At 40.8% G+C, this 16748-nt stretch overlaps 1 protein-coding gene across 1 annotated transcript; it reads right to left on the bottom strand.

Moving 5' to 3' along the window:
• Positions 1-1637: 1637 nt before the first annotated feature.
• LOC110044756 (VWFA and cache domain-containing protein 1-like) lies at positions 1638-16704 on the bottom strand. Its single transcript, XM_089280814.1, has 14 exons — positions 16350-16704; positions 14991-15578; positions 14421-14565; positions 13625-13929; positions 12689-12821; positions 8586-8859; positions 8153-8349; positions 6147-6465; positions 5453-5641; positions 4994-5337; positions 4628-4775; positions 3909-4162; positions 3532-3707; positions 1638-3247 (listed from the first exon to the last, which is right to left on the bottom strand). The coding sequence occupies exons 1-14, from the start codon at positions 16530-16532 to the stop codon at positions 2201-2203; spliced, it is 4302 nt and encodes a 1433-aa protein (XP_089136940.1). The 5' UTR covers positions 16533-16704; the 3' UTR covers positions 1638-2200.
• Between the last annotated feature and the right edge of the window lie 44 nt (positions 16705-16748).

Genomic DNA, 16748 nt, shown 5'->3' with positions numbered 1-16748 from the left:
CCATACGTGGGAAAATTACAACTTCAATTTGCGCTGCGAGTCTGGGTCAACATGAGAGAGAATCAAGAACAAACAACTGAATTATTCGTCCAAGAACACATTTGTTGAGGTGTGATTATTAATTTGCCAAAAATCAACCTAAAACTGTCTTTATTAGAAGAAGATTTCGGGAAACTCTGTTTAAATAATTTCCATGCTTCAAAGGTTTGAAGATTGACAAAATCATTGCCTGTTCACACGGCAACATTTCCTGTTTGAAGGAATGCTGCAGTATACTTCCTTTCCACGTGGTGTTTTGGGCCATCGTTTTCTTTCACTCTGTTCCTTATCGTGTTTCTCTTTTAGTCCCCTTCTCCAGAAGTTTCATAACTAGCTTTTGGAAAAAAGTAAACGTTTATATTGGTCGTGCTGGGTTACACTTCCGCTGTGCCCTTTACCGCTACCATCTCGCCTAAAGCTAAGATATTTATGTTATTTACGAGATCGCAGCTTCAAATTAAGACCATACACTGAGATTCGCGGCTGATGGATAAGATTGGAGGCCCTGCTCAATTCCCTATTGATGATCTCTCTCCGCTCTACTAAACTGAACTAATATATAAAGAAACCAACATATATTAACGTGGTTACGACCCATGTGCTATACCCCCCCCCCCCCAAAAAAAAATCTTGCTTAGTAAGCAAGCAAGCAGGCAGGCAGGCAAGCAAGCGAGCAAGCGAGCAAGTAACTTTATTTAACCAGGGTAGCCCATTCAGCAACGAGGCTAGTATCCATAGAGGCCCTGTACTTCAAAAGGTCTCAACTAATGTCTTGTGTAAAGAACTAACAAAACTCAAGCTGACTAAGGCAACGGGGCTTGATGGCCTCACAGCGAGACTTCTGAAGGATGCAGCGCCAGTTATAGTGAATCGGTCACGGATCTGGTTAACCTTACTATTTCAACCGGAGTGATTCCATCTGGGAATCTTTACTCCAATTGTACGTCCGCGGATAACATAGACATGGTTTTCTTCTCTTTTTTTCTTTTTCATTTCCTTGCTTTACTTGCCCTAATAGACATCGTCATGAAGTATTCAGCCTGCATGATTTTATTTTCTACGCAAGCATGACATTTTGAGAAAGCTCATCAAATTTCCGGAAACAGGGGTGCATTCTACACTGTTCATTATCAACTGATTGATAGTGCATATTTTTGGAATGATTCAGCGGGAGCTCTGATGATTGCATGTGAAAAACACCCACTACGAGAACTTTAGAACAGAAACGATACGTCGAACATCCGTGGAATGAAACGAAAGAGAAGAACATGAGTTATTATTTATCCACGCAGCTAGCTACGTTTTCAGAACACCCCCTTCACCATGAGAAGGCAGGAGACGAAATGGTAACGGAGAGTTGTCAACTGCATTGGGGAACAAGAGTCCTCCATGGAACGCTTCTCAAAATATACCCAGAGATAAATACTTTAACGCGGTTCAAAAGTTGTTGTTCCAAAACAAGTGTTAAAACATTGCAGTAGTACAAGTCGACAATGTACTAGACGTGGGGAGGGAGAAGTCAAGACAACTTGCATTTGCTGGCGAGACAGTCAAGAGTCCCAACAATTTGGACTGTAAAAACGAGATACAGCTTTCAGTTTCTTTTTCAACCCGGTTTATTTCAACCTACTACCAAAATGCCTTAATTAAATACCTACTGCAAATTGATAACTACAGTATATAAATAATTCCATCTTTTATGAGAAAAGCAGAATAGTGCAAATTGTCCACTTCATTTGAACAAAAGTTCATGGCAACTTTTGTCCTGGTCTAGATTATAAGGCTTATCTTCGGAGTTGCCAATAATACGTTGTAGACTATAGCTACTCGATATCACAAACCAATACCTTAAAATTCCTTTTGCAGTGGTATCTTGGTTAGTAAAGTGATCATACACTAATAGATACTGACAGTCCATGGTATAAGAGACAGGAGCTTCTCCTGACTTTCGAGACCATAACTTTGGAGGCTATACCGATATTTTTAAGCTAGTAACAATTTATAATTTGTCAAAACTGTACTTGATACAGTTTAGTGACATCGACGCGACCGCACCGCGTTATTTATTTTCTCCTTCTTCGGACAACGCTCGCAGGTTCTAACCGTTTACTTAGTCTCGGTGTTTGGGAATGATCTTTCAAACTGGGTCCGGTGCTGCGTTCTAAGAGATGCACTTTACGTAGCCTTGGAGATCAAGAGCGACAGAATCACAGCTCTCGCGCTGTGACAGACCTGGCCTGCTAGAGACACATTGCTCTGTTGCTTCAGCTGTGCGTGGTATCAAACTGTCATCAGACGGGTCCCTTGGTTCATGGACGGGTGAATTCAAAACAGCTGACGAAGAAGGCCCACCACGCAGCATGTTTGTATCAGATGCAGGACTCTCTGGCTGGTCTTCCGATAGCCTTTCGCCTTCGGAGGCAATAAATGTTATGTAGCCATTAGGATCAAGGGTGATTGAATCACAACTCTCGCGCCGTCGTAGACCCGGCCTGTTAGAGTTACTTTGCTCATTTGCTTCAGCTATGGGTGGCATCAAATGGGTATCAGACGGACTCTTAGGCTCAGGACATGGTGAGGGTAAGTTGCTATATTGGTGCTCCCCTTTCTCGTAAGCAGCTGGTGAGGAAGGTCTATCACACTGAATCAATGGCTTGTCCTCAGATGGCCTTTTCTCTTCAGAAATTGGTGGAGGTGGAATTACAAGAGATGCGCGTTTCTTTTCAAGAACGTATGGTACCTCACTGTCTGTAGAGGGGATTTCTGTTACGGCACTGAGTGGAGTAGTGTTCATGGCAGCGCCCGATGTCCTTCTTATTTGAGACAAGCGAGGTTGTGGATATCCGCTGGACTCTATCTCGCTCCTTTTCTCAGGATATGATGTCGGATAGCTTACACATCTAGGAATGATTTGGGTGGAAGTCGTGGATGGTTTCCTTGCAGGTGGCAGGGCTGGAGGTTTAAACCGGGCTCTTATTTCATCAGAAGGTGATGGCCACCGAACAGAAATTACTGAAGGTTTACGGGAAGGCTGCAACTCATCTGGATCGACATAATCCTCATCAGATGCAACATCCACTGGTTCCGGAAGAGGTGCCGGAGGACGAGTAGCAACATCTGGATTTTTAGGATCGATAATATGTCGTGTTGAAGCGCTCTTATTTTTGTTCATAGGTGGTCCGCCTAGGTTACGGCGATGTCTTATTACCTATAGAAGCAAATTGGAAAGGGCTGGTATGTTTAGAAACCTTAATTCTAGATGTTAGTTGATCCATAAAAACCCCAATTCATTAGGAGCATGTCTCAGCAAAAAAGGTGGCTCTCCTAGTGTTGGTAACACTTAGAACCATCTTACCTTAATATAACTTTTTCATTCTTCACACACACTCACTAAAACAATTTAACTCCACTCATTGTCGTATGTACGCCTACATTCGACCCCTTAGACACGCAACTCTGGATCCTATGATAGCCAGGTAAGAATTGACTTACCAAGATCGTTAATATCACTATTAGAGCCACAACAGCAGTGCAAGCAATCACAGTTCCAACAATAACTCCGGTTCGTCTGCCTTCATCGTCACCGACAAATTTATTTCTGGTTTTGTTAACTTGGTGCGGTTGTGACGTGATCTTTGGACTCTCAAGTGGACATTGTTCCTGATCAGCTGTGCATAGATTAACAAATCAATTTCACGACTATTGATTTTTGGATACTTATTTTTGCCTTATGCATTGTTGACTAGGAAGCAAATGGCTATTAAAACAGCCATATTACAAGTCACAAGGTGATATTAATAGCCTTTGCATTTGCTACAAGAAAAGCTGAGGCTGAAAGACGTATTCGAGTCTTTAATACATGGTATTACCTTCTCTGCCTCTATAGCACACTTCTGAACTAGCGCAGTAAGGTTGTTTTAATGGCACATCATCTTTGTCGTTTTTACACCAATAGCAGCCAACGACGCCTTCGCATGTTTGCGAACTGTTTCTTTCACTGCAGCGAGGATCAAAACATTTTTCTAATCCTGACGTAGGATCTTTGCATATCTTTCGAGGGACTGGCGAGTTCTGATTGCTCGTTGGTTGTATTTCAGGTACTGAGGGTGGGCAAATAGGATCGCTTAAAAGAATAAGACAAAAGAAGGGTTAATACTCAACATCTGATAAACGTGAATCATGCTCCCGCTTTCTTACCAATTAATTAACACGTGCCTGTCACTTGCAAATTTAAGGGAGTTATGTCATTTGCTTGGGTATTTTTTATCAAAAGTAAAATCATCTCGCAACAGAAATGAGATTCCTAAGAATAGTGTCATGGTAGGGTTATAATTCCGGAAGGTATGTCCTATCTTGTTTAATCATCAGCAACGTGAAAAATGAAATAGAACAAACATGCTGGTGGGAAAGTGATTAATTATTCTCTATTTAAAACTGTTAACTATAACAGATGTCTTATTGTTTTACATTTTCGTCTAATACGAAGAGGTACATGTCTCGTTAGGTCTTGAAACAGAATCTTCTTTCAACGAACGTTTTGTTTTCACATTTGTGATTTTCAAACAATTTACTAAAATGGATAACAAACCTGCTGTCGAGGAATTGACTGCGACAGTAACGGAAATCCAAGGGGGAGGTGCAAGGGCATTCACACGTCAAGTTGAATAAAGAACATTCCCTATCTAAAGAACAGTGGCAAGGCTCTGTAGAGCAGAAGGATTCTCTTACAGCAACCCCTGCGAATGAACATTGACAAAAAGATTAATAAAATCTGACTGGTCTGCTGACTCTTTAGGTGGCTGACAGATTGAAAGAGAAACGGACAGACAGACAGACAGACAGACAGACAGACAGACAGACAGACAGACAGATAGAGAAGCAGTTAGCTGTACAGACAAATATTTTAACTTGGGTAATCTGATGAAAAACGAACATACAAAAATTATTTGCAAACCTATATAGGCATTTGTTCCTATAATTTGCCCCAGCTGGTACTTCAAACATCGTCCACCATTTCTAAGAGCATCAACTCCACCTGATGGTAAACTGACTTCGTAAAAGCTTTGCCTTTGAATCTCTTCCAGGTCACGGCATCCCATTTTTCTCAGGTATCCTTTGTTGATGAGGTCTTCTGCAACGTTCTTGTCCTTCTCCGTGATGTGCACGTATTCAACATCTGATGCTGCAGCTGATGAAAGCAAGAAGTCTTCGTGCATGATAAGGAAGCCAGCGCTGTCCATTACGAAACAGGAATAGGTCTGTGTATCTTTACACTTTGGGTAAACCTCGGTGAGTAACCTGTAAAACAGACATAAAAGTACAGTTTATATTGTGCTATAAACATAAAAGCTTTGGGTGAAAATTTGGCAGGGTTTGAATTGATTGGCCAACACATGCGATAATAAATTCTTACCTGTGGAAATAAGTTAGTGGAAAGTCAGCCCCCATAACTCCAAGAACTTCATCGTTTGTGTGATGTATATGACTCGGTTCTCCTCGATACAGCGCCCGACCAGCGGTTATCACCACTCCAGCTCCTCCCGAATCCATATACGGAGTTGTAAGAGTTAACAAACCGGTGTGGGCCAAAGCTGTATAATACCTGAAAAAAAGTCGTAAATTTTAACCATTGGCTAAAAATGAAGGCGCTGGAAGTGGAAAAAAATTTGCATTGTGGAGAATATTTATTGCCTATCAAATAAAATCGAGAACAAAATTGATTTTAATTTGTTAAGGCTCAATTTGACCTCAAAAGTCTGTTATTCCGCCCTCGTGCATATACTCTAATTGGACGCTCCTGTTCCATTACAAATCTATTTATCTGATTGTTCTTTCATCATCGACTATTCGCTGGTAGACCACTATCACATACGCATGTCCAGGATAGGGAAATCAATCGTGTACCTGGTTTAAGAAATCAGATACACTCGCACTCTTTTTCTATAAGCAATAGAAAAAACACCCGTGGCGTTGGAAATATACAGTGATACTATACTAAAGCAAGTGTTTAAAATCAACTTTGCAGTACAGCCTTTTTTGTGATGACATATTCTGCTAGAATCGCCCCAGAAAGTAAACTAAGACGATTCCTCATGAGTTATTCTTACCATGGTCTCTGTCTTGGGTCGTAATCTTTGTCTTGCATGTTACCTGGAGTTGTTCTAAAAACTCCATTTGATGTACCAATGTATCTCCAGACCAAATATTGCGTGAGTTCCGTTTTGTCACGCAGCCACAAGTCTTGAACGTGCCAAGTCGCAGTCACTGTGTCCCGGATACCGCTCTTCAAGCCTGGATTTCTTACTGTTCCTGATTCGTCTTTCATGTAAGCAGTTAGCAGCTCCACGTCAGCCTTTGTCTCATCTTTGCCTATATACTCGTATGGGTCTAAATAGGCTCCCGGAGCAAACTTTACTACAGTGGTGTCTATCAGAGAAAACTTATTATTAAACCTCATTCGGTCATTTTCGTTTTATGACAACGTCTAATTTCTGAGGCTGTTGCTGCTTGTTTTTAGTGAGTTGTGGAGTACGGTGCCGTATTTAGAGCTCGATGCTCTAAGTGCCTGTGAATGTCTCAGATTGAATATGTCCTTAGTATCTTCCTAGTATTCTTGTCAATCTAAGCTTAGCCGGACGTTCTTATAACAACAGTTCGTTATGAAAGAAAGTGCAAATGGGTGGCCCGCTGACTGTCACATTAACAGCTTCCTTTTTTCTGTATTTTGCAGTAACTCGCCCATCGCCACACTTATGTGAAAATATATTTTGGGGAATTTGACGGACACGAAAAAATAGCCATTCTTTAAAACCTATGATTATTTGTAACCTTCTTTGTTTTCGTCTCTCGTTCTAGTGACAAAGGGCACACGTCACTAAACACATAATCCACCGATTGGGCGGTTGGATGGGCGGCTATCTTTCAATACTTCTCTCAAACACGTCTCTCTCAACCAAGATGCAAGTACTATTGCAGCAAGTAAATTTTGAGGGTGAAGGTTACATAACTACATTAGGTGAGTGCTGCTGGGTTGTACAGCCTGCAGAACTTTCGTTAGGGACCAGATTCGTAGAGGAACAGGTCTTCTAGATATCCCTGATGGTAAGGTTATATCTTTAGAAACCCAACATAATGCTCATCGCACAAAATTGGTTTCTTTTGATGAGTCGTGCCAGCTGCCCACGTGATTAACCACTGGATTTCGAACCCTCAAATGTAGGTAAAGCTATAAATGTAGAAAGCAGATTTTAGCTTTCTCTTTGTTCAGTTCAGTCCATATCAGATCGGATAGGTTCAGATCATGAGGAAGGTCTTTATTTTGCAAGGCATTTACTGACCGCTTTGCTCTACCTATCTTTAGCAGCATATGTCCCAAACTGAGAACACGGCTTCTCCGGATGATTCAGGTCAATTCGGTGATATTTAAACGTGTAGTCTGTAGAAGACCAACAACGAAACCAGAACAAACGTTTGACGATTTATCAGAGCAATAAATACTTCAGTCCGTCCTTTTCACCTAGGCTGACATCATATGCAAGTGCACGTTTTCATTGATTTTCGTTTTAGCTGGGAGACGTACATGCACTCGATGAGAAGGGACTTTATTTTCTGTTTGCGAAAATACTGCCTTAAACCGTTGTAGATATCACAAATAATAATAATAATAATAATAATAATACATTTATATAGCGCTAATACTATGACATATTCGAAGCGCCTTACATATAAAAAAAACTAACAAGGTAAAACAAAGATCTATAAAAAGCATAAAATGTGCTAAAATTGCAAAAATATAAACGGGTTATGTAACTAAGATTTACAAAAATTATAAACAGACATAAGGGATTTTTAAAAAGATATGTTTTCCCTCGTTTTTCAAAAATGTCCAAAGACGAGCTTGATCGTATGGCTAAGGGCAAATTGTTCCGTAAAAATGGACCGGAACGAGAAAAGGCGCGGTCACCAAGTGTAATGAGAATCTCAGATTAGACTTGTGACAGAGGAGATCCTTTATGTATTCTAGTGCTTTGAACATAAGAATCCACTACCTTTAATTGATCTACTGGGAACTGCAAATGATTGATGTGTTCTTATATATATAAAAAAAACTAACCTGTAGGAATTTTGAGTGAGGTAAGTTGATCCTCAGCATGGGAAACAGGTACAACCACGCCCACAGAGAAATCAATTCCTACTAATGGCGTCCAGAAGTATGTGGAATTAACTTGTTTTACTCTTACTCCTTCTTTCTCTTTCCCCCCTCTTGGCAAAAATCGTTTAGCAACAAATGTTTTCGATCCAGATTTTTCACTAGGAAAGAACAAAATGGATGCACCTTGCTAAATTCCAGAGTGTTACAATATCAGCTTCCAAGACAGGAGGAATGTCCCTTACCCAATATCAAAATACATTTTTTGTTTTTTCGATTCCGGCCTATGCTACGTATCAATAGGCAAGGGCATATTCTACGGAACTTGCTGTGGCGGATTATTGAGCGCAACAAGGAAGCGAATCAGCAAGGGGCATACTTTAAACCGTGAACATACCTTTTTATTGAGTAGAAAACCTCTTCGAACTCTGCCTCTGGTTCCAATGTCCTTATGTCCAGAAAAACGGGGTCCCCGTACGCATCGGTTGGAGCTGGAAGGAGCGGGTGAATTAATGTCCTTCCAGAGTTACTGATCATAAACGCATAGGTGCTTTGACCTTGATTAAAGAACGTGATATCTGACAACAGATCATTCATGTTGATATCAGTGCCTGCCACGCCAATAAACTTCCCTTCATGAAAACAAGGGAGCGTGATCGACATAAGAAGTCCTGAAAATGAAGATAAAGAATTCATGTGCAGTACTTCAATAACCGATGACATGGGGAAATTGTTAATAATTGTTAAGAGTCCCTGTCCATAAAAATGGAAAATAACTCGGCAAGGGTCGAAAATTCGATTTCGCTCATATTTTCATGGTAGATAGGCTAGGGCATGACAAAAACTACTGGATAGTTTTTTTTGGCAAAATATCCTTTTATTTCAAAGAAATATGCAAATTACCAACTTCCGTTAAAATCGTCATTTGACGCACCATTTTCTTAAGCAAGTTTGAGAGCCTCGCATGCAAAACCACATCATTCTTCCGTCTTTAAAACACTCAAATATTTTTGTCCAATGTTTAAATGTGTACTGGGTTGGTTTTAGGGAATGCTGCGTTGTCTTTTTGGGTGCAAAATAATTAAATTTCGAAGACAGGTATTTCATTCACTTAAAAGTACTTCGTGAATATAATTGATTTTCACCATGTGCGAAACCTTCAAATGGATTAAGCTTCCGGTGGTTGAATCGCAGAGGGATGATCTACCGATTCCTGTAAAAATTTCTTTGGGCAAATGATTGTGAGCGACGCGAGAGCTTTTCAAAGTACGTCAAAAATGCAAATATTTGACCATCCGTCGTCAAATTTCAATTTACGGGTTAGACGTATATTTTAACATGCGCCACATGACTTGACCAATGTTAAGTTGAAATAGACACAGAGCTGATAATTTCGAGATGTTCTAACCTCATTTGCCGTAAAAGGCAGGTCCAAAGCCGATTTGACGTGTTTCTCTCACCATTCGTCGCACCTAAAGCAGAAGTTTGCTTTTGTTTACATAACGTCCGATGTACATCGCCAACTGTCAACTTATTTAATGGTCGAATACCATGAATCTGTGACCCTCTTTCAACACATGTGATTACCACTGCATCTAAGTCAAAAACGGGTAAGTCATTTGTAGATAGTTGCTTGCTGTGCACTACACCAAAATATTACGTTTGATCATCATGGTTTGATGGCTTAAATCCTTGCTTGCAGCGGTTCCTTTTTCGTCACGCAATACTGTCATCCCAATTTAGGGGGTAGGGGTAGGACAATTTCTATCCCAATACATAAGGCTCCGTAAAGCTGGGAACCACTGGGAGCACACAATCGTGTTGAGTAGGAAGAGATTAAATTAAGAAATGAGAAGAATGAATAGTTTACCATTGCCCCTGTTGATATCTTTACCCGACCACCGCTACCTACATGGCCTGCGTCATACTGTAACGCTAAACTCATACTTGGGTCTTTTCGCGCTGTGCAATTATTTTTGATTTACATGTAATACAGTGGGCTACTCCCGGGGAAATGGGTGGTGACCGCTTACTATGGGGCTAGCCGCTTAAATAGAGGTGTACCCTGAATATTTAATTTTTCACTATCGGGTTATAAATTTCTTGGTGAACGTGGAGTCAATTCAAGACAATCATGATAGACGTGTATTTGAATTATCACTCGCTGTGCACCTTCAATTTCGGACCCTTATCTGCCATCGCCCTTTCCAAAACAAAGTGTTTAAATTTTGGGTGGCCGCTGAATTGTCTTTACCCCTATGATAGGAGTAAAGACAATAGTGAAACCCTTGTCGGAACGACCAAATGGTGGCCGCGGAGGTAACCGGTCAATAGGTGTTTTATTTACAATATTTTACTGACAATCATTTTGGACTGTATTGAAAACAGTCCTCTATTTTCTGTTACAAACATACCGATGCCTCGCCACTAGGCAAACAAAATACGCCAAATAAAATGACATGGCCAGGGCTATTTACTCACGTAATTACTAATTAAATTTAGTCTGTTTTTCTCGTGAATTAGACACGTTGTGATTTCCTATTTTCATTTCAGCTAATTCTTGCTTCATTGATCTATAATTTGTTTCATGGCAATATTTTTTTCAAAATTCTAGTGAGTACTGTCACTAGCTTTATCAGCTGTTATCTGAAACATCAAAACGTACAACAAACGTGATTTGGCCCGTGGCCACGTACACTACAGAATACAACTATATAAATATACACATATTATTATATATATGAACAAAAAGATGAACAACGATTAAATTGTTTCATTTATCCTGAGAGTGTTCTATACAAAATAGATCAAAATGTGCAGCATATGCCGTGACAGCATTGCGTGACGAACAAATAACGGCTGTAAGATTGTGCTGGGGCGACACACTTAACAGCACAACCTCGTTCCCAGGGTCTCTCATCTTACCGCCCCCTGGAGCGAGCGAGCTCCAGGGGGCGGTAAGATGAGAGACCCTGGGAACGAGGATGTTAACAGCAATGGTCAGCAATCGATCAAACGTATTATTTTGGCGCAGTGCAAAGCAAGCAACTATCTACAAATGACTCAGCCATTTTAGATGCAGTGATGTTCATATGCGCAGAAAGATGGTCACAGATCCGTGGTATTCGACGAATAATAGGTTGATAGTTGGCGATGTACATCGGACGTTAACTTTGTGTAAACAAAAGCAAACTTCTGCTTTATGTACGACGAATGGTGAGAGATCGACTAGAAGCACGTCAAATCGGCTTTTGACCTGCCTTTTGCAACAAATAAGGTTAAAACATTCCGAAATTATCAGCTCTGTGTCTATTTCAACTTATTATAGATCAAGTCATGTGGCGCATGCTAAAATATACGTCTAACCCGTAAATTGAAATTTGACGACGGATGGTCAAATATTTGCATTTTTGACGTACTTTGAAAAGCTCTCGCGTCGCTCACAATCATTTGCCCAAAGAAATTTTTACAGGAATCGGTAGATCATCCCTCTGCGATTCAACCACCAGAAGTTTAATCTATTTGAAGGTTTCGCACATGGCGAAAATCAATTATATTCACGAAGTACTTTTAAGTGAATGAAATACCTGTCTTCGAAATTTAATTATTTTGCACCCAAAAAGACAACGCAGCATTCCCTAAAACCAACCCAGTACACATTTAAACATTGGACAAAAATATTTGAGTGTTTTAAAGACGGAAGAATGATGTGGTTTTGCATGCGAGGCTCTCAAACTTGCTTAAGGAAATGGTGCGTCAAATGACGATTTTAACGGAAGTTGGTAATTTGCATATTTCTTTGAAATAAAAGGATATTTTGCCAAAAAAGCTATCCAGTAGTTTTTGTCATGCCCTAGCCTATCTACCATGAAAATATGAGCGAAATCGAATTTTCGACCCTTGCCGGCAATTTAGTAACGAACACTCAGTGTACTGTCAAAATATTTTTTTATCCCATTGGCGCAGTTTGAATCACGCATTTGAAATAGAGACACTTTTTACAATTATTTTAACCGGCACTGATGCAGGTATTCCTTTTTCTGATATACTGCTTCCGATCAAGGTACTTTTAGGAGTGACTATGGCTGCTGCTACAATTTTCTTTGTGTATACTTCATTGTATACTTAATTTGCCACTCCCCCATGCTTTGGGACTTTTCAGGGCCAATGTAAACAAACAGGATAAATATTATTCAAATAAACATAACTAGGTTAAGAATCTCAACTGACGGGAAGAAGACCAGTTGGCTATTTACAACTGCAGCCGAGAAGTTGAACTCGGGGCTACCGAGAACAACATCAGCTAGCGGTCAGAACCGGATTTGAACCCGGGACCTACGGATTTCAAATCCGGCGCTCTGACCACGCTGCCTCCCTCTTTCTGGTTTTTAGCCGCGGTCGACGATTTGAGATTTGGGAAAATGAAACAGCTGCAAACAGTCGTTAATACACTTTAAACCGTAGTCGTAAGTATAAACTGTTATGATGAATATATCCTACCTGTTCCAAAAGCGTCAACATAAGGCACAGACACCACTGGGTCAAGCTGCTTTCCCAGTGCGAATAAATTATAATACATTCCCATTTTAATTCTTAGGTTCTTGATGTCTTCGACATAAGTGTACTCTCCACGCTACAGAGATAAGGCAAGAGCTGATTAGATGCATTCACAAGTTATAGCCCGGCCAGCCATAAAATAGACTGTTTAAATTAATGAATTTAGTGACGTTGATCGATAACTTCAATGATAACGCAGTTGACGAGCGGTGGTACAAATTTGTAAAACGGCAGTTTTAGTTCAACGTCTTTTTTGGCCAACATGTGAAAGCCTCAGCTGAACTTCTGTATTTTGGAGGTGTCCAAAACATAGAAGTAACTAAGGATGATAAGAATCATGGTTTCCCTAAAATGATGTTCATAGCCAGTAAAACAAATAGCTACATAAAGGTTTCCGTATCATGGAGGTGTCCATTAAGAAAGCTTCGACCGTATTGGTTAAGCAATAGGGGGCTTTAGCAAACCACGACGGCGACACCAACGAGAACGTCACAAAACAAAAGGTTTAACGAGCAAAGCAACGGTTCTGCACGAACGTTTTGATTCTTGGAACATTTCATATACCCGTCATCTGCAAAACAAGAACGTGAAATGACCAAGTTCCCCGTATTTTGGGAAACGTGAATCGCAGTGGCTAGCTTTTCGTATCTTCCCCTGGAATTACCGCATTCATATTTAACCTGAACAGATCTACACAGTTGCGACATTCAAAGGTAAAATATGAATCCATTTTTTGCAAGGCGTCATCCTCGGCGTTGCTGTCGTCGTTATTAAAACTCCCTAATATGTCGTGCAACGTGCCAAACAGGCGAGTGTCGCAACATCTCTGCCGCAGATAGCGGTTAACGACATCATTTGAACTAACACTTCATTTATTACCGTGATGTCTCCAACAGAAGTGCTTGCAGGTGCACCATATTTTGCTGTGTTTTGCTCGGCGATGTCTTCCAGAATAGTCTGATTCACTGCACTGCCAAATCCATACGTTAGAATGATGACCGAATTGTTAAGCTCAAAGTTTTTATCTCTTATGGTATGGAAAATCAGTTCCTTGTTTTCATCTGAAGGTGCCCCATCAGTCAGAAATAGAATGACTCTTTTCTTCTTCTCTCCCGGCTCTTCAGAGACTGAGCCTTTCAGTAGACTGAAAGCTTTTTCAAACGCCAATCTGTATTGAGTTTGACCTGTAAATCAAAAAGAGCACATGCAGTAATTACACTTCACAGTTTTTAAGGGGTGACATTATCGAACGTGTCCGAACGGTGTTTGGGGGTGAAGTTCATTTGGCGAGGCAGGCATTCGGGCGAACTCTCATATGACAAGGTAAGGGATGCTTAACGTAAAAATTTGAATTAAGCGCCTAAAGGGAACCAATCTGGGCGTGGCTCGAGCTTTATTTGACCACCAAAAGATATCACTTAAAACTGAAGAGGCTCGATTGCCAGCCGCTGTTTGGGAAAGGAGCCTGGGCTAGTATAGAGACTCGAGAGACAGGCAGATATCGAACCTAAAGACAAAAATAAGAACGTTACATTACTATTATTTCTTTGAGTGCACCTTTAAAGATACTAAAAATAGTGGCGTTTTGTCATGAACACCCTAAGTGAGGCCAGAATACTTGATTTATACCCTTGCGACAAACACAGATATCAACATCACTGATCTTTCGTCTTACCATGAGGCACCAGCCCATCGACATAACTTTTCATTTTTCTGATATTTGTAGGGATTGCCAAAGCTAACCCTTCACTGTAGCAGCGACTTTTGCCTCCAACATCTCCTGGAGTGGAAGCGTAATTGTTAAATGCCACGATACCAACCTACAGAAATAAATTAATATGATAAAGGTCTGACAGTACACATGCAGCCCAAATGCATCAGTCACGTATCGTCATCGCCATGAGGTCCCTGGTTGGGTCGTTACGATTACAATTTATAACGTTTTTCGCCGCAGTGGAGCAGGGATGGCGCAGTGGTGAGAGTGCTCGCCTCCCAATTTAAGTCACTCGGATTCGATCCCGGATCCCTGCCAGAAATGAGTTGAGATTGTTGTTGGTTTTCGCCTTCTCCGAGGGTTTTTCTCCGGGAATTCCGGATTTCCCTCATCCACGAGAACCAACATCTCCAAACTTCCAATTCGAGTTTAGGACCCGCATGTAAACATCGGGGGGTAGTTCAGGAAATAGGCCTGCGAACAGATATTATAATAACGGGACAAATCCGTTGCATGCCCCTGATCACCCACCTGGTCTTTTGGGTTCATGGTATCCAAAACTGTTTTCGCAGCTTCTTTGGCGATGTAAAGTTTTTCTCCTGTCATGGACGCACTTATGTCGACAACAAGCACCACGTCTTTAGCTTCAGGGGTGGCGGTTTCCACGTAAAATGGTCTGTAACGGGGATCATACTTGTCACATTCCTCTTTGTCGTCAAACACTGGAAAGTTGGTCATGACACCCTGCTCTGATCCAAAGTACTGCCACTTTATGAAGGAATACGTTTTCGAGATGTCTTTCATTTCCTTGAAAACGCCCTCGTCTAAATGGATTGGGTTTGGAGATGCGCTGCCTGAAATCTTCAAACAAACATTGTCGAGATCCACTCTTGAGCGAAATCGTACATCGTACTTCAAAGTCGATTTGTTGACGTGGCAGCATTCTGTTTGTGGTGCAGCTTTCGCTGACCTGGCGTACGAGTCCTCGACTGTTTTCTTCAGGCGTTTGGCAACCTCAAACCTTGTTTTAAACTTGTCAGAGAGTTTCACCACTAGATGTGTAGTGATGTCTTCTCCTTTTATGGTCCGCTTCTGATACTGAAGGCTGTCAAAATAATTCTAAAGGATAACAAATATGCAACAGTTAGAACACTTCACTTAGAGGATATAATAAGCCTCTTTGTATAGGAGAAGAATGTATGCATATTTTAGTCCTCGGCGGGTGAGTATAAAACGAACGTCTTTGGGAACTTGCATGAATGTGGAAAATTTAGACAACAAATGACAAAAACTGTCGGGAAAATAGTAATATTTCGGTAAGAGCTATACCAGAGTTCTACTTTCAAAGCAGAAAACGGCAAAATTGAGCAAAAAGTGAAAAATTATCTCCCAGTCGGCGTCAGCCGGAGAGTATTAAATGACCCTCTTTGGAAACGTGCATGAATGTGAAAAAACTTTCGCGCCTCAGTGACTCATCATTTGCGTGTAACACAACTTAATCCAATCAGTCCTACTGGACGGATTTTCAAAAGTTAATAGCAAGCGAGTTATGAATAACTGGGTAAAACCGCCAAAAATATTTCGAAATAGTTTTTTTTAAACTAAAATTGTAAAACCTAATTAATACACTGCCAAAAGGAAGAAGTTTGAGAGATATTGAACGATAACGCTGCGACAAACTATTAACCGATTGGTAAATCTAATCAGACCTAAACGTTCGAAAACGAAGATTAGAGGAGCTGGAAAAAGTTTTGGATGGGGATTTTGATTATGCGGATAGCTTGTGTTTGAGCTTTTTTAAGGCTACATGTCCCTCACTCAAACCAGTAAGACCAACAGTTGAACTGATATCATGCACTCTGACTTACAAAAATTTCCTATTGTTCTTACCTGCATTTCATCCACTCCAAGGGCATCCCTCGCAAACGTTTGCAGCTCCCTTCCAATTTGAGTTGGATCAAGGAGGCTGGCACCAACTGGGCTTAATAGCAGAACGAAAACCGAGAGTAAAAGTACGGAGAAAGTTTCGTTTGCGAAGCGAACTTTTCTAGCATTCATCGTCCGCTCGATCATTCCGCTTACACGTCAACGTAGTTTTACCCACTTCGACCGTCAAAACAAGTTTAAATGCCCGGCGGGCCATCGAAAATACTGCGTGAAAATACAGTTAATTAATTGTTCCGTTATTATGATAACGATTCTTCGTGGTCAGTCAGGCGGTGTTGGACACGGTCCACATGACAGTATTCGACCAATCATATGTCGTCTTAGCCGGAGCAATGGCGGACA

Source organism: Orbicella faveolata, unplaced genomic scaffold, assembly GCF_042242905.1.
Source record: "Orbicella faveolata isolate gen_17 unplaced genomic scaffold, um_ofav_v1 contig_48, whole genome shotgun sequence".
NCBI classification, from domain to species: domain Eukaryota; kingdom Metazoa; phylum Cnidaria; class Anthozoa; order Scleractinia; family Merulinidae; genus Orbicella; species Orbicella faveolata.
Note: the sequence above shows the minus strand (reverse complement) of the source record. Positions and strands in the feature narration are given on the sequence as shown.